Genomic DNA, 24091 nt, shown 5'->3' with positions numbered 1-24091 from the left:
TAAATTCATGACATGTGAATGATATTTCAGTAAAGCCATTATTTAAAAAGTTACACTTATCTCCAACTGAGTTTTTCTCCATACTGTGATCACAATAATTGAACTACTGAAAATAAGAAAGATTAAAAAAAAATGATAGGACCTAACATTGTATTCAAATGTATCCAAAACAAAACAAATATTTCTTGAAAACCAACAATATCTATGAACAATTCTAGGGTTCCAGCCAGTCCTTTTATAGGCCTGTTTCAAATGGAAGAGAGGAAAAGAGTGATCTTTCGAACAAAATCTACAGGAAAGAACTTTAATGGGTCTCATCCCTTTCCCACTAAATCTTCAGGAGCAATGTGACTTTTTAAACAAATTACCTGGATAATTCTGAGAAGTGGCCAGATTTGGGAATCACTGAATTAGTCCCCATACTGAATTATTCCCACTCCCAAATTCCTGTTTAACTCCTGTAATTTGGCTTCCTGCCACATCTTTGAACTGAAACTACAGTTAATCGAAGTTTGGAGATCCAGCTGAAGCTGTTTTCTGCCTTCACTTCCTCACATCACTCAAACCAGAAACTCCTTTGGTTTTCATAGTCACCCTCTATGCTTTTGTTCGGGCTTCCCATCCATCCATTTGAAGTATAGGTTCCAGTGCACCTGGCTGGCTCAATCGGTAGGACATGCAACTCTTAATCTTGGGGTTGTGGGTTGGAGCCCCACATTGGCTATAGAGAGTACTTAAAATAAAATCTTAAAAAAAAAAGTATAGATTCTCAAGGTTCTACACTTACACTGGGACTTCTATTTTCCTGGAAGATCTCACCCTTTCTTGTGGTTAAACTACCACCATACACTGAAGGCTCCAAATCTGTTTCTCCAGTTCAGACCTTTCTCCTGAGCTCCAGGCTTCTTTATACTCCAGCTGCCTATCGGGCATCTGGAAGTCCCATGATACCTCACACTCCACAAGTCAAAAATCTACGTCCTCTCCCCCCAAATTTGTCTACCTCTAATGGATATCGGTTAATGGTGATACCATCCACCAGTCCTACCTCCAAACTAGAATTGTAGATAACACTGTTGACTTCTATCACCTCCCATTCTGTTCAGTCAGCAAATGTATTCTACTTCAGAAATAACTTGACCCATCTCATTCTTCTGTCCTCTTCCCTCCTCTTCTTTCATCTTCCCTTCCATTAGGGCAAGACCTCACCCTCCTTTGTTATTACAACTTCTCCGATCCAACTGATCCCAGTTAGGAATTCCTTAAAAAAATAAAGTGGATCATGTCACCCCACTTTGCTTAGAGAATCAAAAGAACTTCTTTTGATTCCTTCTTACATAATAAAACCCCAATTCTGTTTCAGTTCTGGCTACTGTTCTTCCTGACCTCCAACCTCATCTCCCTACGTCTCTACCACACTAAACTCCTCTCCATTTTGAACACAGCAGGCAAGCAATAAGTAGTCTTTAAGCATTTTATTCCTTTCAGTAGATTAAATATAACCACATACATCTTTACACTTCTAGTGTTCATAATTCCATATCCCAGGATAGGAATCAAGCCTAATTTATGATGAAATTATACACTTTAGGATTGAAGACCAAAATTAATCTGATGCTCGTGATCGGAAGAAGAGCTTACATAATCATGAATTCCCCTTTGTTGTACGGGTTCCTTCAAAATCAAATGTCTTTTCACTGAAAAAAAGATGTGTATGTGGGAGGAAAGCAAGCATCCGTGGCCATAGACAAAGCATGAGTTCTTAGATGGAGAAATAAAGCAACCTTGTGAAAACAGGTCATTTGTGTGTTTACTCAGCATTTCCTAAGCACATTCATGCACTCATCTTGTCCATCAGGTCTTTCCTGCAAATCCACTCAGAATCCAAGCTGTCTCCCTGGTGGATGTGACAGACTGGTTTTATGCAGCCAGAGGGAAGGATTAATGATCTCAGCAAAGAGCTGGCATATTCAAGAGGTTTAAAAAATTTTTTACGTAACAGTTTTAGCCAAAGCTGCTCTCGGACTCAGCGGCAGCAGAATTTCACAGGAGGACAAACTTGTTGACTAATGGCCAATCATTAGGCAGCAGGGAGGGCAAAGCCTTGGTGTTTGTGTCACGCCTGAGGGGTGGGAGGTGGGGTGGGTCAAGCTTCACTATCAAATACTGAATCGGAAAAATCAGTCTGGCCAGTCATGCCCTCGCAGCCCCTCGGAGAAGTACCATCACAAAGCGACAGACTGAATCAATGGTTCAGCCCAGGGGGGTCTGCCCCGCTGCAGGTTACTGGCGAGCAGCTTCTGGTATCGTAGACAGTCACAGAATGCCTTATTTCACAAGACTCATTTTATTCTTGTTTTGCCTGGCGGCTCTTGTGGAGAGCAGAAAGCCCAAGAGGAGGAGATGGACAGGGCAGCTGGAAATGCCCAAGCCAAGGTAAAGTCGTGGGGGGGAGAGGGGGGAGGGAGGTCACTTACAGCAGCAGCAGCCCCAGCCGCATAGTGGGATGGCTCCCAGGAGGGCCAGGGGTTACCTCGTTTCTATTAATCTATTTCCAGCCGGAGGTAGACAGGGCCACCACCTCACTGAAAACAGCCTCTCTCGGGGTACAAATATGCTATAGTGTCACAAGCCACGAAAGAGCAAAGCTAGACTGGGTCGAGCATTTTCTTCTAGTACCTGTGTTCTGCCCAAGCATTTTGACTTAAGGCAGGTAGTTGAAGATTTTGTGGGTCAAATATCCTGTACTTCTCCGATTGTGCTGCTTTGTTTCTCAGGATTACATCCTGTAGGGACCATAGGTGGCCTGCTGAGTGATTGCACTCAAGTACTTTGGAGGAGGGCCTATATATAGGAATTTAGTTTGAACTACTAAGAAAACATTGTAAATGGAAATTGTCCCCTTTAAATTATTTGATTGGGGGGCACCTGGGAGGGTGCAGCCGATTAAGTGTCCAACTCTTGATCTTGGCACCGTCATGATCTCACAGTTCACGGGTTCAAGCTCCACACTGGGCTCTGTGCTGATGGTGCTGAGCCTGCTTGGGATTCTGTCTCCCCTTCTCTCTAGCCTTCCCCCGCTTGTGCTCTTTCTCTTTCAAACTAAATAAACATTTAAAAAAAAAAGTATTTGGGAACAACTTTATAATGGTATCGGGTTTCATTTCACTGTTTTGAATCTTCAAAAGGTATTTGAAATTTGCTAGGTTATCAGGAATACATGTGTGGACAACAGGAATTGCCATTTCACGATGTAATGGAAACATTTCCAAGATACTGGTGAGGCAATCAAAATCATTACATTACAAATCAAAGTTCCCTATTAAGTTTGTTTGAACTGATGTACAAAAAATGATTCTCCAGGCCTGATGTAGACATGACTATTCAGAAGAAAAGAGCAAGCAGCTAAGATATAAACACGTGTAGCAAGGTGAGATGCTACACCTGTTTTCCATTCTAAGCGTTGTGTGAACTAGTGATTATGAATATAAAATAATATCTTGAGACACAGTTTCTAGGTCACTGGTTTTTATTTTTAATTAGGCACTGCTATCGCTGACAATTTTTTGAAATTGTACCTATATGTATATTTACTTATAAATTATATACACGTACTGTTATAAACATATATACTAAAGTAAAATGATTGCTTCCTTATTTTTAGATAAAAACTGTCAGTAAGAGTTACAATCTCTATCTTCTGTGTCCCAGCGGACCATCTTAAACACCCCAGGGGTGTGCTGGCTTTGGAGACTGCTCCCTGGGGGATATATGTGCTTTGCAGGGCCTGATGCTACCCAGGTAGAAAGCAAACAGATAAAACTTGTCCATGATGCCGGGAAAGAGGCACTGCTCTGGAAGTCTTGCCCTGGTTATCTTGCCAGGATCACAGGCTTTTGGACTGGAAGGAACCTCAGGGGCCACGTGAGCCAGCAATTATTCTGCATTCTAATTCTGTGACATGTGAATAGGTATTGTGTGAAAGGGGACCTCAGGGTCAAAGAAACTTGGGAAGCTCTGGTTCAGACGATTTTAAACAGATGTCTCTATAGCAGAGCTTCTAGAACATTTATTATGCAAATAGACATTCTGAATCTTGAAAGGGAAAATAAATTATGCAGTTTCTCAAAAAAAGAAAAGAAAACAAAACAAAACAAAAAACCAACCCACTTTTTTGGACTATCTTGTGGGAGTCATAGTTTACAGAGCACATATTGGGAAGCACGGACTCATTTACGGATGCTGAAAAGTCAGCTCTCAGACGTGGGTAATTCACACAGCTGGCTAGTGACTCCACAGGACTAGAATGTAGGTTTCCTGATTTACCCAGCCTGGAGGAAAAGCATTATATGGAATGGTCTATTCCCTAAGAATGGTGCTAGGGTTCAGCACAAGCCCCTCAGGGATCCTCAGGGATCCTACTCAGCAGCCTGGGCTGTCACATCTGTCACTCCCCAGAAGACCCGCAGTCATTCCCAGACACCTGCATGAGCTTGGGGACAGATTGAATCTGACCCTTAGGGGTAAGGGGAGTTTCTTGAAATCCATCCCATGAGATACTAAGGTGGAAGAAAAGATGAATGTACACGTTGAACAAATATAAAATAATTATCGCAGAGGGGCTGGGAAAAAAGATAGAGAAAATGTCATATCAGGAAACATGGTTCTAGGCCTTTCTAAATTTTTTTTAATGTTTATTTATTTTTGAGAGAGAGAGAGAACGAGAGCAAAAGCTCTGTGCTGACAGCAGAGAGCCTGATGGGGGGCTTGAACTCATGAACCACATCATGACCTGAGCCAAAGTTGGATACTTAACTGACTGAGCCACCCAAGAGCCCCAAAATGACCTGAAACTTTACTGCACTTATCTCTGTAGGGTCACTTCTTTTCTTTGAAGTCCTGTGTCCCCCACCCTGCAACCCCACATGGTCATACACACACATACCACATACCATACATAGGATTTCACACAGTGTCACACACACCACACATACATGGTCTCACACACACAATCATCCCTTCACATGTAAGATATATGGTCACATTCACACATACAATCACACACACCCCTACACACTGCTGTTAGGATCTCTTCTAACCTATATACCTTCCATATCACTGTGGCCAAGGCACCCTTACAAAACAATTATTCTGCTCAGGAGCTACCTTTTCAAAAACTTCTGGCTTTCTGATCCTTTGTGTCCCTGTTTATTGAATTGCTGCCACCCGAACCTGTTTTCTCTTAGCTATTTGGTTTGTTCTCTTCTCCCTGCCTTTCAGCCTCCCAGCTTTCTCCCAACTCCTCCCTGCGTGCTACCTAAGTTGGCCACCTGACCACATGATTGCTTTCCTACAGGAGAGGCCCTTTTCCCCGGAGATCTGAAAATGCACCTCGCTCTAGGCTCTGAGGTCTGGGCTCTCCCTGGATAACACTCTCTGGTTCCTCCTGGTCCCAGAGCTGGGGGGCCCCTTCCATATTTCCTCTCCTATTTGCTGCCCCCCTTGGTACTGCCTGCCCTTGGCTGTCCTTCTCTTGGTCTGCATCGTGGCTCAAGTTCTGCTGGGCCCAGGAGCAGTTTTGCTTTCCTGCTGCCCAGTGACCTTCATCCTCCCCAGAGGCCTGGGAAGGAAGTGGCGCCAGGAAGTCAGGGAATCCAGGTTCAGGCCCTGGTTCTGTGGCTCTCTGGCCATGGCCGTGTTTCCCAATCTTTCTGAACCTCATTTCTCCCACTGAAAAGGGGTGATTTTGAGACCTTCCCCACTGGGATGATGGGGTAACTAGAGCTCGGGGTCTGCACAGAGAGGGGGTGATTCATACAGGCGTAGTCATTTTGACTGCAATTATTGTTACCAAATAAACTTCAACACAGTGGCGCTAGCCCTGCTTCTTGAAGGTGTAGCGAGCACATCATTCTTCTCTCCCCACCCAAGGTTGGTTTGAGGTCCTGTGGAGGTTCTGGCTGCCCCACATGGGGCTGGGACTCAGGGTATGACCCCTGGAGTCTGAAGTCTTCGGTCCAAGGCATCCAGGCGCTGAAAGGATGAATTGAGGGCATCTGGCTCACACAAATAGCTCAAGGCTGGAGATACTAGTGGCCTGACTTATCAAATAACTGGTTCCTTAAAAAAAAAAAAAAAAAAAGACTCAACAATGGCATAGGCATTCCAGTCTCCTCTGTCCTGCCAGGGTGCTGGAGTTCTGGGACTTCTGTTCCCTAATCCGCCTCTCTAAATGGAAATGGAAACTATTGGCCAGCAGGGATTTGCTCCATGTGAGACAGAGGGGTAGTGTGCCCGTTGCACTCACAATTTAATGTCTGTGATCTGCTAACCCCTTCGGCTGAGCTCTTCCTCTACCTTTCTGGGGTGTCTTTTCTGGGGTGTCTAATGTGGCCTGTCACACAGTCGCTGAGCAGGCACTGGGCCTGGTGCCTCTTGACTTCTGGAGCCAGGCTTGGTGCAGAGACTGTAAGAGTGGAAGCTCCATGGAGGCACCCTGACGGTGACCACCATGCTTCAAGGGGACTGAACTGGGTTCCATATTCCAGCTAACCAGGAGGAAGACTTCTCTCCAATTGGCTTGTCTAAAAGCAACTCTGATCATGGCTTCTTCCTCCAACTGCTTACCTTCCGTGTTTTCCTGTTGCCTTTGGATAAAGACAAAATTCTTAACGTGATCTTCAAGGCTCTGCCCGGCCTGGTCCCTAAGGTGCCCCTGCAGCCCCACTCTGTCCATTTCAGTGCCTCACCCTTCTCTTTCCCTTTTATTGAATGCCCACTCCTCTTTCAGCCACTCCTGTTTTCACCTCAAAACTGGTGTGTCTTAAACCAAACTATGGGTGTGTTGAATTTATTTCATATTTAAAGTTTATTTATTTTGACAGAGAGAGAGACAGAGAGAGAGAAACAGAGAGTGCAAGCAGGGAAGGGGCAAAGAGAGGGGGAGAGAGAGAATCCCAAGCAGGATCTGTACTGTCAGCACAGAGCCCGATGTGGGGCTTGAACCCATGAACTGTGAGATCATGACCTGAGCAGAAACCAAGAATCAGATGCTTAACTGACTGAGCCACCCAGGCTCCCCATGAGTATGTTGAGTTTCAGTGCCTACAGGATAGCCACTGGGGATAATTAGACAGTTGGATAAAAGGTCTAGAGCAGGGGGTACAGATTTAGGAATCCTCAACACGTTAATGACAATTGAAGCCACAGCTATAGGCGAGCCTGCCAAACAGGGTGTAGAGGGAGAAGAGAGGGCAGCTGGGACAGGGCTCTGGGGACACTAGCAGTTAAGGGATGGGCTGAGGACGAGGTGGGGTACTGCAGTGGAGATTGAGAAGGGAACCATCAGAGTGATAGGAGGAGAACCCAATGCCGGGTCCGGAAAGACCAGGTTTCTAGCAGAGGCATGTCCCTCCGTGTGGCAGAGAAGCCAGCACCCAGCAAGAGTGCCTGCAGGGCCTCGGGTCAAGCACAAGTGGGGCAGGGCGGACTTGAGTGAGGGGTGGCAGCAGCAGGTGACACACAGCTCTCTGTGTGGAGGATCATTTATTAGGAGGGGGAAAGAGTTTTATTTTAAAGAAAAAGTTTAAAGATGAATATAACTGCCACACCTGTACCACTGCCACTGTTTAATACATTTTGCACGAGAAGGACATGCGGTCTAGACAGATATTCTGCTTAGGGGTCAAGGTGGGAGAGACTTGAACCCGGTTTGAAGGCTGATGAGAATAAGCCATGGACGAGGGAGATGCTGAGGAAGTTGGGGCGAGGGTGCTTGAGGGCAGAGGTCAAGGGCTCTGGGAAGAGGGTCAGGCACCTCTGCCCAACCCTCAAGTACTCTAAGAACCTATGAGTGAAAATATTACTACTGCTCCTGCTCCCGAGTTGCCCCCTCCCTGTTTTCACCTTCTCCCTGAGAATCTCCAGGTGGCCTTCAGAGAATAGTTGGGAGGTCTGGAGCTCCAGGTGGCTCCTGGGCTGTAAGGTGGGAAGCCCCAGCTTATAGGGCAATCTGCTTCTTGGGTAGGGAGGGAGGTCAGGGCAGAAGTTAGGCCAGCACTGCAGAATAAAACTTTTTGAGACCGAGGAAAAGTTATAGATCTGCACTATCCAATATAGTAACCACCAGCCTCATGTGGCTATTAAGCACCTAAGTATGACTAGTAGAACTAAAGAACTGAACATTAATTTTATTTCATTGTAATTGACTTAAACAGCCACATGTGGCTAGTGGCTACTTTATCGATCAGCCCAGCTTTAGAACTCCATCAAATTGCACTATCTGGGCAGAGCTGATAGAGAATGAAAGTTAATGAGGATTTCACAGAAAGATGTGTCAAAGAACAGAACCTCAAAAGAGGAAACATGTTACTTCCCTCTTATAGAGTTTAAACAGGAAATATGCCTATTTCTCTAAAAAACATGAAGTGTGATAAGAATACTGAGAATAAAATAAGGATGTATATATAAATGAACAACAAACATTCAAAACAAAATCCCTTCATTTACTTCTAAAATCCTTAAATATCCTACACATAACGCTGACTTCTTATAAGGCTGTTTAGTTTCTTCTGTCAAGAATTAGATCTCACAAACTTACAAGACCATAGGGGAAGGGGAAAAAATAGTTTCAGAGAGGGAGGCAAACCATAAGGGACTCTTGAATATAGAGAACGAACTGAAGGTTGATGGTGAGAAGAGGGGAGGGGGAAAATGGGTGATGGGCGATGAGGAGGGTACTTGTTGGGATGAGCACTGGATGTTGTATGTAAGTGATAAATCATGGGAATCTACTCCCGAAGCCAAGAGCACACTGTGTGCACTGTATGTTAGCTGACTTGACAATAAATTATATTTAAAAAATAAAAATAAAAAACATTCATAGAAAAAAAAAAAGGAATTAGATCTCACATCTTGTTAGACCCAAATCCATCCATCCTTCTTTCCTTCCTTCCTCCCTCCCTTCCTTCCTCTCTCCCTCCCCTACTCTCTCCTTTTTTTAAAATCTTAGAATTCTTTTTTTTTTAACTCTTTTAAAAAAATGTTTATTGGGGCGCCTGGGTGGCTCAGTCAGTTAAGCGTCCGACTTTGGCTCAGGTCATGATCTCGTGGTCCGTGGGTTCGAGCCCCGCGTCAGGCTCTGTGCTGACAGCTCGGAGCCTGGAGCCTGTTTCAGATTCTGTGTCTCCCTCTTTCTCTGATCCTCCCCTGTTCATGCTCTCTCTCTCTCTGTCTCAAAAATAAATAAACATTAAAAAAAAACTTTTTTTTAATGTTTATTTACTTTGAGAGAGAAAGAGAGCAGGGGAGGGGCAGAGAGAGAGGGAGAGAGAAAATCCCAAGCAGGCTCTGTGCCATCAGCACAGAGCCCAATGCGGGGTTTGCACTCATGAACCATGAGATCATGACCTGAACCAAAATCAAGAGTCAGATGCTTAACCGACTGAGCCTCCAGGCACCCCCATCACAAAACCAGTATTATAGTAACATAAGAGAAATGTTTAAAAAGAAATATATATATATAATCCTCCACCATTCAACCCAACTGCTGTCATCCAATCATTACCTTACGAAGGCTCTGCAAGGGTCTGGTTCTCAGGACTGACTATGAGGGCCTGGGGAGGACAGGGTGGGTCAAGAGGGGTGTGTGTGTGTGTAGCCTTTGGTGGATGGAGAAGAGATGTCTAACAGGTAGCTCCTATAGGGAGTAATCTCCCCATATGCCTTTGTGGGTTGTTGGGAAAACATCTCTTGCTTGTTTTTGCAGTCACCTATATAAGAAGAACCTCGACGTGACCAAAATCCACAAGGGAAAACCTCAGCCACTTCTTAGAGTGGAGGACCATGATTTCTCCATGAGGCCTGCCTTTGGAGGTAGGACTGAGTCCCCAGGGGCTGCCTGCTGCCCTGTCCTGTTCCCTCAGGCACAACCCTCCCTCGGGGCCCCAGTTTTCCCACTCACAGTCAGATAAGCCCAAGTCGGCTTCCGAAGTCTCTCATTTCCTCAAGGAGAGAAGAGTTGGAAGGAAATGAGCTAAGAAGGCTATTGGCTGAAGTGTTGCTAATGGTTAAGATGTCTACGACCAGAGTGGACCTGCCTTGCTGCTGCCAGCTTTCTTTTCCTAAAACATGAGCCAGCCTGGAGAGTCTGGACACAAAATGGCTCCCCTGGGTCAGCCACCATTCCCAGTGATTAGCTGGGAATTTGGGGTTTTGAGGGCCACCTGCCTTTCAATGCAGCAACAACAATTTAACCCATGATGAGTCCCCTCATAAACTTGGCCCCTAAGGAGCTTTGCTGCTTTGCAGTCAGGGACGGGTGGCCAGGCTGGTGGCCGTCCTTTCTTTCCAGGAATTGGAGAAATGCCACAGGACGGCCAGGAAAGGAGCCATCTGCTCTCAACAGGCGGGGAGTGGGGTAAGAATAGCAGAATGTGCAAGATGTGCCCCGCCAGCCACCCCCCCCCACCCCACTTGTATACTTGGGAAACTGAGCTCTGGTGCATTTCAGCCAACAGGTACTGGCCAAGGCAGACCTGGGCAAGCTGGCTTCCCTTTCCCTTTATCTCCGTTTCCAGATCTTCTCTTAGGGCCCTGGGGCTGTAGGGGTGACCTGCAGGCAAGTCACAGATCCTCTCTGAGCCTCTGTTTGCTGGTTTGCAAAATGGGAATTGTAATCCCTACATCTGGGGTTGTGTCAGGATTAAAGGAGATAATGTATGTAAAGCCCTTGACACGTAAGGATTCAAGTCCCTTTAGAAAAACCCAGCTGTCAGGCCTGCCTCTTGTGTGACTGTTATGGGATTAGACATTAATTCATCCCAGGGGCCTTTGCATTTTAAAAGGCCGCAAAGCCTCTCACTCAGTTCCCTGAGCTCTGACACCTGCAGAGCAGGAAGAGAAAAGTAGGAGGCAGATTATGGTCCCATGTGCCTTCTTCCTGCCCAGGAATGTTGTTCATCACTGGCTCAGGTCAGGAGGTTACCAGCTCCCCCAGGGCTCACCATGATAAGGCCCACAAGGAATTTTATGAAAATAAAGTTTTCCTAAATAAGCCACTCTAAAATAGCTGTATCTGCTCCAAGCGGTCTGAGACATTCCTGTCACAAGGAAGATCCACCTTGCCTTTCTGGTAGAGTGTCAGTTAAGTGGCTAGGACAACAATACACAATGGCATTAATGACAGCACTTTGATACTGGTTTTTCTGCACCAGGGACCATTCTAATCAAGGTATGTACATACAGGATCTTATTTCAGTCCTCAGGACAGCTCTGTGATGTAGATACTATCATTTTTCCCAGATGGGGAAACTGAGGCCTAGTTCAACTGAGGTGAACTCACTGGGTCAGGTCACACTCCTGCTGAGGTTAGGCCCTCCCTCCTGGCAGAGTGTCTTTTCTTGTACTTTCTACTTGTATGTCCCTCAATGCAGGGCTGACATACCCATCAGGCAGAGTAGGCATAGTGTTAAAGGATCACAATGATATTCTTAGAGACCCCTGAAAATATTTTAATGTATTTAAACACTTTTCTTCTTTTAATGTTTTGTTTTTGAGAGACAGAAAGAGAGCATGAGTGGGGGAGGGGCAGAGAGAGAGAGAGAAAGAGAGAGAGAGAGAGAGAGGGAACCCAAGCAGGCTCCAGGCTCCCATCTGTCAGCACAGAGCCTGACACGAGGCTCAAACCCACAAACCATGAGATCATGACCTGAGCCAGTCAGACGCTTACCCCACTGAGCTGCCCAGGTGCCCCTAATGACTCTTATCATCTGTAACCTCTGGGAGCATCTGAACAAGGGTTAGAACCAAGAAGCTTTCCCTGCAGGTACTCCTGAGGGTCTCCATTCCATCCAGCACCCTATCCTTGGGCAGGGGACACTGCCCAGGTGGCAGGCAGATCTCTGAGGAAGGAGACTGGCAGACATAGGTGACTCTGCAAGTAACAGACTCTGTGCAAGTAACTCCTTACTTGTTGGCAGCCCTGTGCCAGGAGCCTGGTAAGAAGCAGAGCCTGGGCCCAACCTGCCCTCACGCTCGCCCCTCCTGACTCCCTCCCCGGCTTAGCACCCACGCATACTAAGCAGGTCATTTTAACAAAGATGTTGTGAAGTTATGTCTTATTCTTGTCCTCTCTTCCTATTTTATTTCTATAAGAGGGGCTTCCTGAGGACTGATGTTTAAAAGTACTTGATAAAGAAGAATTTATCTGAGGCTAGATACCCCATGGTGACCTTTTCGGCCTGGAAAAAGAACAGATTAAAAAATCTAGCAGCTTCCTAATAATCCCAGGGATCAGTTGAAACAAAAATACCTTGCCTAAGCTCCCAGCTGCCTGATTCAGTAGTGCGTCCTGGTTAGAGGAAACTCCAAAGACCTGGGGTGTCTCCTCCATTTGTTAGGAGATATGCTGCAATGCAGGTTTTTTTAATATTTAGTTTTTAAGAAATTGTGGTAAAATACATATAACATAAAATTGACTATGTTAACCATTTGTAACTGTACAGATCAGTGGCATAGTTATACAACCATCACCCCCACCCATCTCCAGAATGTTTTCATCTTCCCAAACTGAAACCCTGTCCCCATTAAAAAGTCAACTCCAGCTCTTTCCTTTTTCCCCAGCCCCTGGCAACCACCATTCTACGTTCTGTCTCTAGGAATCTGACCACTCTCGGTACCTCGTGTAGGTGGAATCATACCGTTTTTGACTGGCTTTTGTGACTGGCTTATTTTATTTTTATTTACTTATTTATCTTTGTTATAGCACAATTTGTATATTTCAAGAAGACAAAAAATTAGTATCGTTTACAGTATCTTAAGATAAATTGCCTTCGAATGGGAGCTTCCTTCCCAGTACTTTGAGGTCTACAAGGCACATGTAGAAAATTTACTTCTGTGGAAACTGAGGACTGCTTAAATTGAATGGCAGGCAGGGAGAGGGCCTGTGGTTTTTCTTTTTGATTAATTGCTGTAACACTGTCCTTTGGGCGACTGAGGGAGTCTCATGTTTTCTTTAGACATCATTAGGCCCCAGAGCTCTTGCAGGACAACTTTGACGCCATATGAATTCTGCCATCTTGCCAGCACTGATGAGACTGACGGTAGTGAGTTCTCACTCAAGTTTGTGCAGCTTTAAAAGAATGCAGTTGAGGAGGGAGTCATCATCAATCTGGCTTATTTCTTTTAACATAATGTCCTCAAGCTTCACCCATGTTGTAACATAGATCAGCATTCCCTTCCTTTTTAATAATATTCCACTGAATGCATAGATCACATTTGGTTTATCCATTCATCTGTTAGTGGACATTGGGTTGTTTCCACCCTTAGGAAATTATGAATTATGCTTCCACGGACATAGGTGTACAGATACCTGTTTGAGATCCTGATTTTAATTCTTTGGGGTATATTCAGAAGTGGAATTGCTGGATCATAGGGTAGTTCAGTTTAATTTTTTGAGGAACCTCCACACTTTCTTCTACAGCAGCTGTACTTTTTACATTCCCACTAGCACAATGTTGATATTTAATGCAAATTGTATACAGGGGAGGTATAGGAGGGATGGAGTGTCATCATCCTACTGTGGGTAGGAAAAGAAAAGCAGCTCAGGGGCTGAGGTGTGCTCTCCTTGCCCTGCCACATGCCGGCCTAGAATTCTGAGGAGTCTGAGAGTTCTGAAGTTGGACTTAACCTTCAGGATTGTCGTGAAGGTGCATTTATCAAAGAGGTAGGATAGGCTATCTGTAATTTTGCAGTATCTTTGCTTGATTTATAACCTTCAGATACACATATGGCATATGGGTCTCTGGTTGTGCTCTTGCCTAGAGGTTGACCCGCAAATGTTGTTGCTGTCCATAGACGTCACCTCCTGGCACCTGGTACCAGGGAGGAGAGTGGGCCCAGAAGGGCAAACCTCGAGGTCAGCACTGGGTGGGTTGAGATTGAGTGACTCAGAGAGACCCGAAGACTGAACCCAGCCTTTGACCAGGGGCAGGTTGGGACACCATCTGGGCCAAAAGCACCTTCCCCATATCAGTTTCTAGAACAGAACACTTCCTGTGTTAAATCCACACAGCAAAGGGCTGAATTCAGCAGAGAAGGTAGGCAGCATTGGCTCATATGTTTCCTTGAGGTAACTGCAAACCCAACGTGTCCAGCTTCACTTCATGAGCCTGCCGATTTTCTGTCTGCTTTTTCTTGGGCAACTCAGGCTGGAAGGTGTTGAGCTGGGCTGGGTTTGCCCTCCTTCTCCTCCAAGTCAACCAGCTTGAATCAATTCACCCATTAAACTCTCACTCAGATCTGCCCCCTCCTTCCCCTCCCTCATCCCCTTACACCACCCATTCTCAATATGCTCTTGGGAGGTGAAAAAAGTCTCAGACGTTATTGTGGTTTGTGGCCCTCCAAAACTCAGTCCTCCCTGACAAAGTCTTTTTCCTTAGTATTTTATTTAAATTAAAATTAATTAAAACCTGAAATTCCACTAGAATTTTCACTTTAGGGGGCAACAAAGGTGAGAAGTTTGGAAGTACTGCTTACAGCAACACCGTGGTTCCCACCCCACTCACGGCCAGGTTCACCTCCTGGAAACATCGCTTCCATGTGCTGCTCCCTCAGAAACTGCAGGCTCCCCATATTCTTCAAGAGGAAATGCAGCCCCTGCTTCTCCCTGCTGGGTCCCAAGACCTCCACAGTCTTCTCCCTGCTACCCCTGACGAGGACTCTTCCCTTCTAGAACGCTTTCTGTCCCTGCACACCCATGCTTGTTTCTGCCTATGAGCATCTGTTCCCAACGCCCCTGCTCCATGTTGCCCTGCTTCATCCATCTATCCAGAACCCACTTTAACTCCTCTCCTCTAACATGTGGCATCTCTCGGCTATTTTGAACTATATGACCTTCTGATTTGAAATAACTGCACAGATTCATTCTTTCCCTCACAAGACTGCCCCTCCACTTCAGGCACCAAACGCAAGTCGTCCCCAAGTCACCTGCACTTGTCTGACTTGGCTACAAAATCAGGAGTTCCCACACCCCCTCCGTAGGCTTGGTAGTTTGCTATAATGGCTCATAGAGCTCAGGGGAATACTTTACTATTGCTGGTTCATTATAAAGTAGATTATAAAAGACACAGACGATCAGCCAGATGAAGAGGTAGGCAGTATAAGAACCAGAGTCCTGAGCACGGGGGCCTCTGTCGCATGGAGTTGGGGTATGCCATCTTCCCTGCATGTGGATGTGTTTGCTATCCTGGAAACTCACTAAACCCTGTTGTTTAGGGTTTTATAGAGGTTCCATTCCATAGGCATAATTGATGAAATCATTGGCTATTGGTGATTACCTCAGTCTCCAGTGCCCGCCTCTCCCCAGAGGTTGGAGGGTGGGGCTGGAACTTCCAACACTCTAATCACAAGGTTGGTTCCCCTGATAAGCAGCCCCCATCCTGAAGCTATGTAGGCATCCACCAAAAGTCTCCTCATTAGCATAAACTCAGAATGTTTGGTGGAGGTTTGTGATGAACAAAAAAGATGCTCTTCTCACCCCTATCATTCAGGAAATTACAGGGGTCTCAAGAGCTAGGAACCAGAGAAAAAGACCAAATATATATATTTCTTTTCATATCACAATATCACAATTTCTGTGTCACCTTACAAGGTTACTGCCTACTTACTTCTCTAGCTGCACTGTCTCTAATGCGATGCCTTCCTAAGGAACTTTCTAGGGTAATTCTGGTGCTTTTCACCTGGGATGATAATTTAGAACCACCCACATAGAAGATGCCCTCTGTGTTTGGGGCACCCAGATCTATGAGTGCCCCCATGAGCTCTTCAAGTGCTTTACTCTGTGGCCTCATCCTTAGCAGGGATTCAACCCTGGACTTCCAAGCCGCAGGAGTCTGGCCACCAAGGCCTCAACTGCTACTCATCTGGCCATCGTGAGACCCATGGAGCCAGTTTAAAGCAAGGTCATGGCTCTATTTGAATCTAAGGCCTCCTTTTGAGTGCTCCTTGGATCTCCCTGGCTCTGCCTCTCCACTTTGCCACGCTGGGTGGGCTAGTGCTTCCCAATTACATCTGAGGTTGGGGAGTCGAAGTGAGGGGCACAGCTGACTCTCTGGGGTAGGGCTCCTGCAGCCATTTTCCTGGGAGCTCCTGCCCTTGGAGGAAACTCCTCTGATCTTTCCTTAGTGCTCGTGGCCCTTCCCTTCTGGAACACAAACCCTAACTTGCCACCCACGCTGTGCTCCTACTCACTCCTTCCCCTGAAATTAATCTTCCCTTCCTGGTCTCTCCCTCACACAGCCCCTTCTCTACAATCCTGCTTGGAGCAATCTCACGGCTTCCCTCACTTGACCCCACCTGAGCCCAAGTGACTAACAAGGTCACCATGCTCTGAAAGGATAGGATGCTGGGCCCGGTAACAAGTCTGTTTGGGGATGTTAAATTTAGGAAATTGTTAGATATCCAATGGAGACCTCTTTCAATCTTTAACAACAATCAGGTTATTGGAGTTTGGGTCAGAGATAGGGCCCAGGAGGGTGATGAGAGTCAGTCTTTCAGGGAAGAGTTGTTTGTGGGAGGGGCTTTGTTGCAGACACCACAGAGGGAGGGGTTTCAACAAGGGGTGGGGCGTGGGATGGTGGTCAGGAAGATTCCTCGACTTAGCTAGCATCCGGAGGGCAGGAGACAAGTAGGAGGTGGAGACAGCTAGTGGAGATGGGGTAGCAGAAGAGTTTTGACAACAAGTGGAAAGTGGCCACCAGGGCATGGGAAATTGTAAAATCTCATTTCTGGAAGTCTCCTTAAAGGTCAGTCGTGCAGCGGTCCTCAAACTTGAGAATGGATCCGCATCACTGCAGTGCTTATGGAGACCCAGCCTCCCAGCCCCCACTACAGAGCCTCTGGCTCAGAACGCCTGGGGTAACACTTGAGAATTGTATTGCTAACAAGTGCCCTGTGAGGCTGATGTGGCTCATGAAGGAAGAGGCCCTGATCGAGTCCAGCCTAGATCCTAAAGTCCTAACACCAAAAATCCTGTTTTAACAAAATACCACAGATGGCTTAAAGAACAGAAATTTGTTTCTCACAGTTCTGGAGACTGGAAGTCTGAGATCAGGGTGCCGTCCGATGTGGTTCCTGATGAGCGTCCTCTTCCTGGTTTCCAGGTGTGGCCTTTTCACTGTGTCCTCACGAGGTTGAGGGAGAGAGAAGCAAGCTCTCTGGTCTCTTCTTACAAGGGCACTGGTCCTATTTGAGGAGATTCTACCCTCATGTACTACTCACCTACCAAAGGCCCCGACCTCCTAACACCATCACATGGGGAACTAGGCTTCAACATGTGAATTTGGGGACATGAGGGGACACAAACATTCAGTCCACAGTAGCCACTTCCTTCCGTGGGGTCTCTGCCAACTCAGCACCTGCATAGGCCTTTTGAACCTTTCTTAGTGATGAATATCTGAGAGGTTTCCCAAAATTGTTAAGCACAGGACCTGCAGCAAAGGGCAAGGCTGCTCACAGGCAAACTTGTTTTCACAAAGAATAGGCGATCAAGGCTGTTTCCTTGGTGAGTCAGCGGTGGAAGGGGAACCCTGTACTTACTGAGGTGTTCCACAAACACGTTCTTCATCGTTTACACAGGGGCAGCTGTGCCTATTACAGATTCTCCCCCGTCCACTAGGACACTCTCTTGGTCTCTACAAAAATATTTTCTTGAGGTAAGCATCTTGGTAGTGTTCTGTAGGTTCTTTAGCAAATTACCACAAATTTAGAGACTTAAAACAACACAGATTCGGACACCTGGGAGGCTCAGCCGGTTAAGTATCTGACTTCGGCTCAGGTCATGGTTTTGCCGTTAGTGAGTTCGAGCCCCGTATCAGGCTCGAACTGCGCTGACAGCTTAGAGCCTGGAGCCTGTTTCAGATTCTGTGTCTCCCTCTCTCTCTGCCCCTCCCCCCACTCGTGTTCTGTCTCTGTCTCTCTTAAAAGTAAACATTAAAAAAATTTCTAGGGGCACCTGGGTGGCGCAGTCGGTTAAGCGTCCGACTTCAGCCAGGTCACGATCTCGCGGTCTGTGAGTTCGAGCCCCGCGTCAGGCTCTGGGCTGATGGCTCGGAGCCTGGAGCCTGTTTCCGATTCTGTGTCTCCCTCTCTCTCTGCCCCTTCCCTGTTCATGCTCTGTCTCTCTCTGTCCCAAAAATAAATAAAAAAACGTTGAAAAAAAAATTAAAAAAAAAAAAAATTTCTAGGGGCACCTGGGTGGCTCAGTCGGTTGAGCATCCAACTTTGGCTCAGGTCACGATCTCACGGTTCGTGGGTTAGAGCCGCATGTCTGGCTCTGTGCTGACAGCTCAGAGCTAAGAGCCTGCTTTGGATTCTGTCTCCCTCTCTCTCTCTGTCCCTCCCTGCCTGCACTCTGTCTCTGTCTCTCAAAAATAAATAAACATTAAAAAAATTTTAAAAAAATTTTTAAACCACACAGATTTATTATCTTACAGTTCTGTTGTTCAGAAGTCCTAAATGGGTCACACTTAGCTAAAATTAAGGTGTCAGCAGGGCTGTGCTCCTTCCTGGAGGTTTCAGAAAGAATCTGTTTTCTTGCCCTTTCTGACTTGGCTGCCCAAGATTCCTTGGCTCCTGGCTTTTTTCTTCTGTCTTTAAAGCCAGCAACAGCTGGGTAAGTTCTTCAAACGTTGCATCACTCTGACCTCCTCTCTTTCTTCTACATTTAAGGATCCTTGTGACTACATTGGGCCCATCTGGATAATTAAGGCTGCTCTCCCTATTTTAAGGGCAGCTGAATAGCAACCTTAATTCTATCTGGAACCTAAATTCCCCTTTGCCATGGTGCCTAACATTCACAAGTTCTGAGGATTAGGATATAAGCAACTCTGGGGGGCCTATCACAAATATATATAAGGTGAATCTTTACATGTGTAAACAATTATCCTTGAAAACACTATGCAGCTTCTCAGAAGTCTGCCTCATATCTCCTCCCAGCTGGTGTCTCCCGAGGGTAACCATTATGCTGCCTTCTATCTCCATGAATTAGTTTTGCTCATTCTTGAGCTTCATATAGAGGGAATCATACAGTGTATGAAGTGACCATGTTCCTCTTGGAACAGTATGACCATTATAGAGGTGGTTTTTTGTTTTAGTTTTTTTTTTTTAAATCATTTTAAGTGCCAGTCTGTCTTTCCGAGGCTTCTATACATAGGACCTTGTCTGACACAATAATGCCGCCATTCAGAAAATATCTCTTCCATGTGAAAACCCTTCAAGTCATTGAAGACTGTCCAATGTTTTTAAATTTTTCAAGATCAATATCCCATGTCCTTCAATAGCTCCTGACATGGTGCCATCGCAAAGTGCTCCCTGCCCCCACCCCACTTCAATAATGAGGTGCTATTCTATGCTATTCACAGGGGTATTCCTGGTTCCAGATGCAATCCTCCCTCAGATGTGATTGGGTCACACAGAGCGAGGGAGTCAACCTTCTGTTGCTCCAGATGTCTATGAAAACCTTTTACGTGTCCTTCCAAATTCTTTTATGCATATGCAAGTAAATATGCACATGGTCTCTCCCCACCCCATCTTTTGGACAATTGTTAGTTGCTATACATACTCTTCTGCACTTGATTTTTCTTTCTGACTCAGCAATATATTTTGGGAATCTCTCCCTATTAGTTCACAAAGAATTTCTTCATCTTTTTAATGGTTACTTATTATTCCATGGTATGGATCTACCATACTTCATTTGATCAATGTCTTATTGAAAAATATGTGAGTTGTTTCCAGAATTTCACTATCACAAATCGTATGTACAAATGTCATTTTGTAATTTTGGCAATCACGGGATTATCTAAATAGATACAGAAAAGCTCTTGATAAAGAAGAACACCTGTTGATGCTAAGAATTCTTAGCAAACCAAGATCTGACAACAGATGAGAAGAAATAAAATCCAGTAGAAAAACAGATGACAAGCAATTCATAGAAGATGAAATTCTGAAGCTACAAGTGTTTAAAGGTGCTCAAACATATTGGTGATTGGAGAAATAGAAATTAAAACAACACTGAGAAAGAATTTTATACCCATCAGATTGGCAAACCTTAGAAAGTTGGATCATGACAAGTGTTGGCAGCCACTGGGCATAAGAGAACCCTCCTTTGCTGTCAGTGAGTGTGACCATGGTGTGTAACACACTGGTCAGCTTTCTACCACAGTCACCCAAGAGACTGGCAGCCTGAGACAAGGACATGGAGCCTCTGTAAGACAAGGGGGATACGGGGTTTATTATAGGACCAGCACAGACTTTAGATCTGGACACAGAGGTCACCAGGTGGGAGAGTTTTGCTACTGGAGGCCAAAGGCAGGACCACGGATTTACCAAAAGAACCATGGAGTCTGTTGCATCTCGGCAAACACCAGTCCAGGGGTTGATTGGGCCAAGCACTTCATGGCAGAGGCCAGCCAGCATGGACGCAAGGGCCCTTTTCTCCTCCATGATGCAAGGTCAACTAAGGTGAGAAGAAATTAGAAACAGGACTAGATTGAGCTGCTGTTAGTTGGTAATTGAAAAATTTTCACACTTTGACGCATGATCTTTTTTGCGAGAAAGGTCGAAAAGCTGCCTTTTTTCCCCCACATTTGAGAAGTGTGAGTTAATTATCCACCTTGCTCCCCTGTACCTCCTGACACTGTACACGCAACCTGAAACGTCCTTCTTCCCTTCGCTACCTGTTAGAAGTAACCAGTGCCTCAAAGCCCAGCCCAAACGCTGTCCCTATGGTGACACTCTCTCCAGTGCCTCAGAATTAATCAAAAGCTGTCTCTTTTGTGAAATTTTCTACAGTGCCTTTGGTTAGAATTAATTGAGCTTTGCTCCTATTATCACAGAGCTCATTGTCCCCCTTAGTGGATTTCAGTCTTCTGGAGGAAGGAACCGTGTCTTCTTGATCTCCACATTCCCAGCTGTGCGGTCTGGGAGACACGGACAGTGTGGGTTGGAATGAATGAACCAGTCAGTCAGGGAAGGTGTGGTGAACCAGGAAACACTGCACACTGGAAGGTCTTATTGAGAGTCAGCTGCAATTCTGATCTCTGAAAGACTGTGACACCTAAAATACCAAAGTAACGGGGCACCTGGGTGTCTCAGTTGGTTAAGCATCTGACTTTGGCTCAGGTCATGATCTCACAGTTTGTGAGTTTGAGCCCCACGTCAGGCTCTGTGCTGACAGCTCAGAGCCTGGAGCCTGCTTCCAATTCTGTGTCTCCCCCTCTCTCTCCCCCTCCCCCGTTTACAATGTCTCCCTTGCAAAAATAAATAAACAAAAGAAGTTTTAAAAGAATAAGATAAAATACTAAAGTAAGAAGAAGAATGCTGAAGTGACCAGCATTAAGGTCTTGTTTGTTTGTTTCAATTAATTTTACTACAAGTCTGAGATTTCATTATAAAAAGAGGCAAGTCTGAGATTTCATTATAAAAAGAGGCTTTGAAAAGACTTTGAAAAGACAGTATCTTTGATTTTTTTATTTTTTATTTTTTTATTTTTGGGACAGAGAGAGACAGAGCATGAACGGGGGAGGGGCAGAGAGAGAGGGAGACACAGAATCGGAAACAGGCTCCAGGCTCCGAGCCATCAGCCCAGAGCCTGACGCGGGGCTCGAACTCACGGACTGCGAGATCGTGACCTGGCTGAAGTCGGACGCTTAACCGACTGCGCCACCCAGGCACCCCAAGACAGTATCTTTGAAAAGATACTGCCAGATGACAGAAGACATAGACATTTCTCCAAAGAAGACATCCAGGTGGCCTGTAGACACATGGAAACATACTCAAAGTCACTCATCCTCAGGGAAATGCAAATCAAAACCACAATGAGATACTACCTCACACCTGTTAGAATGACTAAAATCAAAACCAGAAGAAACAACAGGTGTTGTTGAGGATATGGAGAAAAAGGAACCCTTAGGCACAGTTGGTGGGAATGTAAACTGTGGAAAATACTATAGAGGTTCTTCAAAAAATTAAAAATAGAACTACCATATGATCCGGTAATTCCACTACTAGGTATTTACCCAAAAAAAGTGAAAATACTAATTCAAAAAGATAAATGTACCCCTATGTTTACTGCAGCATTATTTACAATAACCAAATTATGGAAGCAGCCCAAAGTCTGCCAATAGAGGAATGGATAAAGAAGTGGTGTGTGTGTGTGTGTGTGTGTGTAGTGGAATATTATTCAGCCATAAAAAAGAACGAAATTTTGCCAATTACAACAACATGGATGGAACTAGAGAGTATAATGCTAAGTGAAATAAATCAGTCAGAGAAAGACAAATACCATATGCTTTTACTCAGATATGGAATTAAAAAAACAAATGGAAAAAAGAGACAAAAAAACCCCAGACTTTTTTTTTTTTCAACTTTTTTTTTTTTTTTTTTTTTTTTAATTTTTGGGACAGAGAGAGACAGAGCATGAACGGGGGAGGGGCAGAGAGAGAGGGAGACACAGAATCGGAAACAGGCTCCAGGCTCCGAGCCATCAGCCCAGAGCCTGACGCGGGGCTCGAACTCACGGACCGCGAGATCATGACCTGGCTGAAGTCGGATGCTTAACCGACTGCGCCACCCAGGCGCCCCAATCCAGACTCTTAACTATAGAGAACAAAGAGATGGTTACCAGAGGGGAGGTGAATGGGGGATGGGTGAAATAGGTGAAGGGGATTAAGAGTTCACGTATCATGATGAGCATTGAGTCATGTATGGAAGTGTGGAGTCACTATATTGTACACCTGAAACTAATATTACACTGTATGTTAACTACACTGGAATTAAAAAATTAATTAATTTAAAAAAGACTGCCACATGAGCCGGATTAATTCAATGACCACAGTATTTCTTTGGACAAACCCTTGATGTGTTTTTTCCCTCCCTTTAATGGGGCAAGTTTTAACTCCTTAGTACCTGGGAGCATGCGTTGCTAATAACTGCCAGCCCTTCTTCAAGTGTGGCCCACAGAGATTTTTCTGTTGTTGGGTTTCCCCATTTTGTCCTGTGGCACAGTCTGGAGCAGTTTATTTCTGCTCACATTGCTGAAGGTGAGTGAAGCCACGCTTCACCTATGGCTAGGGCTGGGTGATAGTCCAGGACCCGAGTTTGGCCGTTTGGAGTCCAGGGTCAGTGGGCAGTGACACTGGTGTGGCAGGCAGAACACCATGGGTACCTGCGATTTCCTTGCAGAATTGGGTCTACAGCGTGGCCCCTCAGTGACTAGAAACCAGGGCTAAGAGGTTGGCAGTCATTCCTTCCCCCAACGTGTATTAAGCCCTCCTCAGGCCAGGCTCTCTGTTCTGTGAGTGCTGAGGGAAATACAATGAGTAAGTTTCAGGCTCTACCCTCTGGGTAAGTGAGATAGGCCACAATAATAATGGCAATGATCATATAACTAATTATAGAACATCTTATATGCCAAACCCTTACATGGGCTTTCCATGGATTAACACATTCAATCCTCATGACAACCGTATGAAGCTGGTATATAATTACACCTATTTACAGATAAGGAAACCGAGGTACGGAGAAATTATGTATGCTCAAGGTCACACTGCTGGTGGATGATGGGACCAAAATCCAACTCCTGGCTACCACAGTAGGTTTATTTTTTGACTCTTTTGAATCACAGAGTCCTTTGAAAATCTGTTTGTTTCCCTGAATAATGATAATCTCTGTTACATGGGCGTGCATGCACACACACACATGCATGCTTACTTTTTATGTAATTTCAGAAGGTTCGCAGAAGGCTTGCACCTGTCCCTAGGGACTCCATGAGCTCAGGATAACTACTCCTGCCTGCCTTGCACAGATGATCTCCACATGAGGGCATTGGTGGAGAGTGACAAATCACAGACGTGACAAAGCAGTCAGGGGCAGCTGGAAGGTGGCATGAAGGGTACCGAGGGAGGGCTGAGGAGGGAATGCAAGGCCAGGTGGGGCACCAGAGGAACAGAGAAATGGGCCTTGATCCTCTCCAGAGCCTGTTCTCTCTTCTGGCCCCCATGAGGGCAAGGTGGCTTTCTCGGGCTTGTCTTCCACT

General features: G+C 45.5%; 1 protein-coding gene and 1 non-coding gene across 4 annotated transcripts in view; one reads left to right on the top strand and one right to left on the bottom strand.

Annotated features, from left to right (window-relative positions):
* Positions 1-2134: 2134 nt before the first annotated feature.
* GABRR2 (gamma-aminobutyric acid type A receptor subunit rho2) overlaps positions 2135-24091 on the top strand; it is a 41915-nt gene continuing 19958 nt past the window's right edge. The window contains exons 1-2 of one of the 3 annotated variants that reach the window (XM_058734696.1): positions 2135-2436; positions 9767-9873. In XM_058734696.1, coding sequence (XP_058590679.1) covers positions 2249-2436; positions 9767-9873 — 295 coding nt within the window. In that variant the 5' untranslated portion in view covers positions 2135-2248. Of the gene's footprint in view, positions 2437-9766; positions 9874-23556; positions 23648-24091 lie in introns of those variants that run through there. The other 2 variants (XM_058734697.1, XM_058734698.1) reach the window with 2 other exon arrangements.
* On the bottom strand, positions 13082-13170 carry LOC131515604 (small nucleolar RNA SNORD116). Its single transcript, XR_009263658.1, has one exon. It is a non-coding gene; the product is annotated as a small nucleolar RNA SNORD116 (small nucleolar RNA).

This window comes from Neofelis nebulosa, chromosome 6 (genome assembly GCF_028018385.1).
Source record: "Neofelis nebulosa isolate mNeoNeb1 chromosome 6, mNeoNeb1.pri, whole genome shotgun sequence".
NCBI classification, from domain to species: Eukaryota; Metazoa; Chordata; class Mammalia; order Carnivora; family Felidae; genus Neofelis; species Neofelis nebulosa.
The sequence above is the reverse complement of the archived record's forward strand: the minus strand, read 5'-3'. Positions and strand labels throughout refer to the sequence as shown.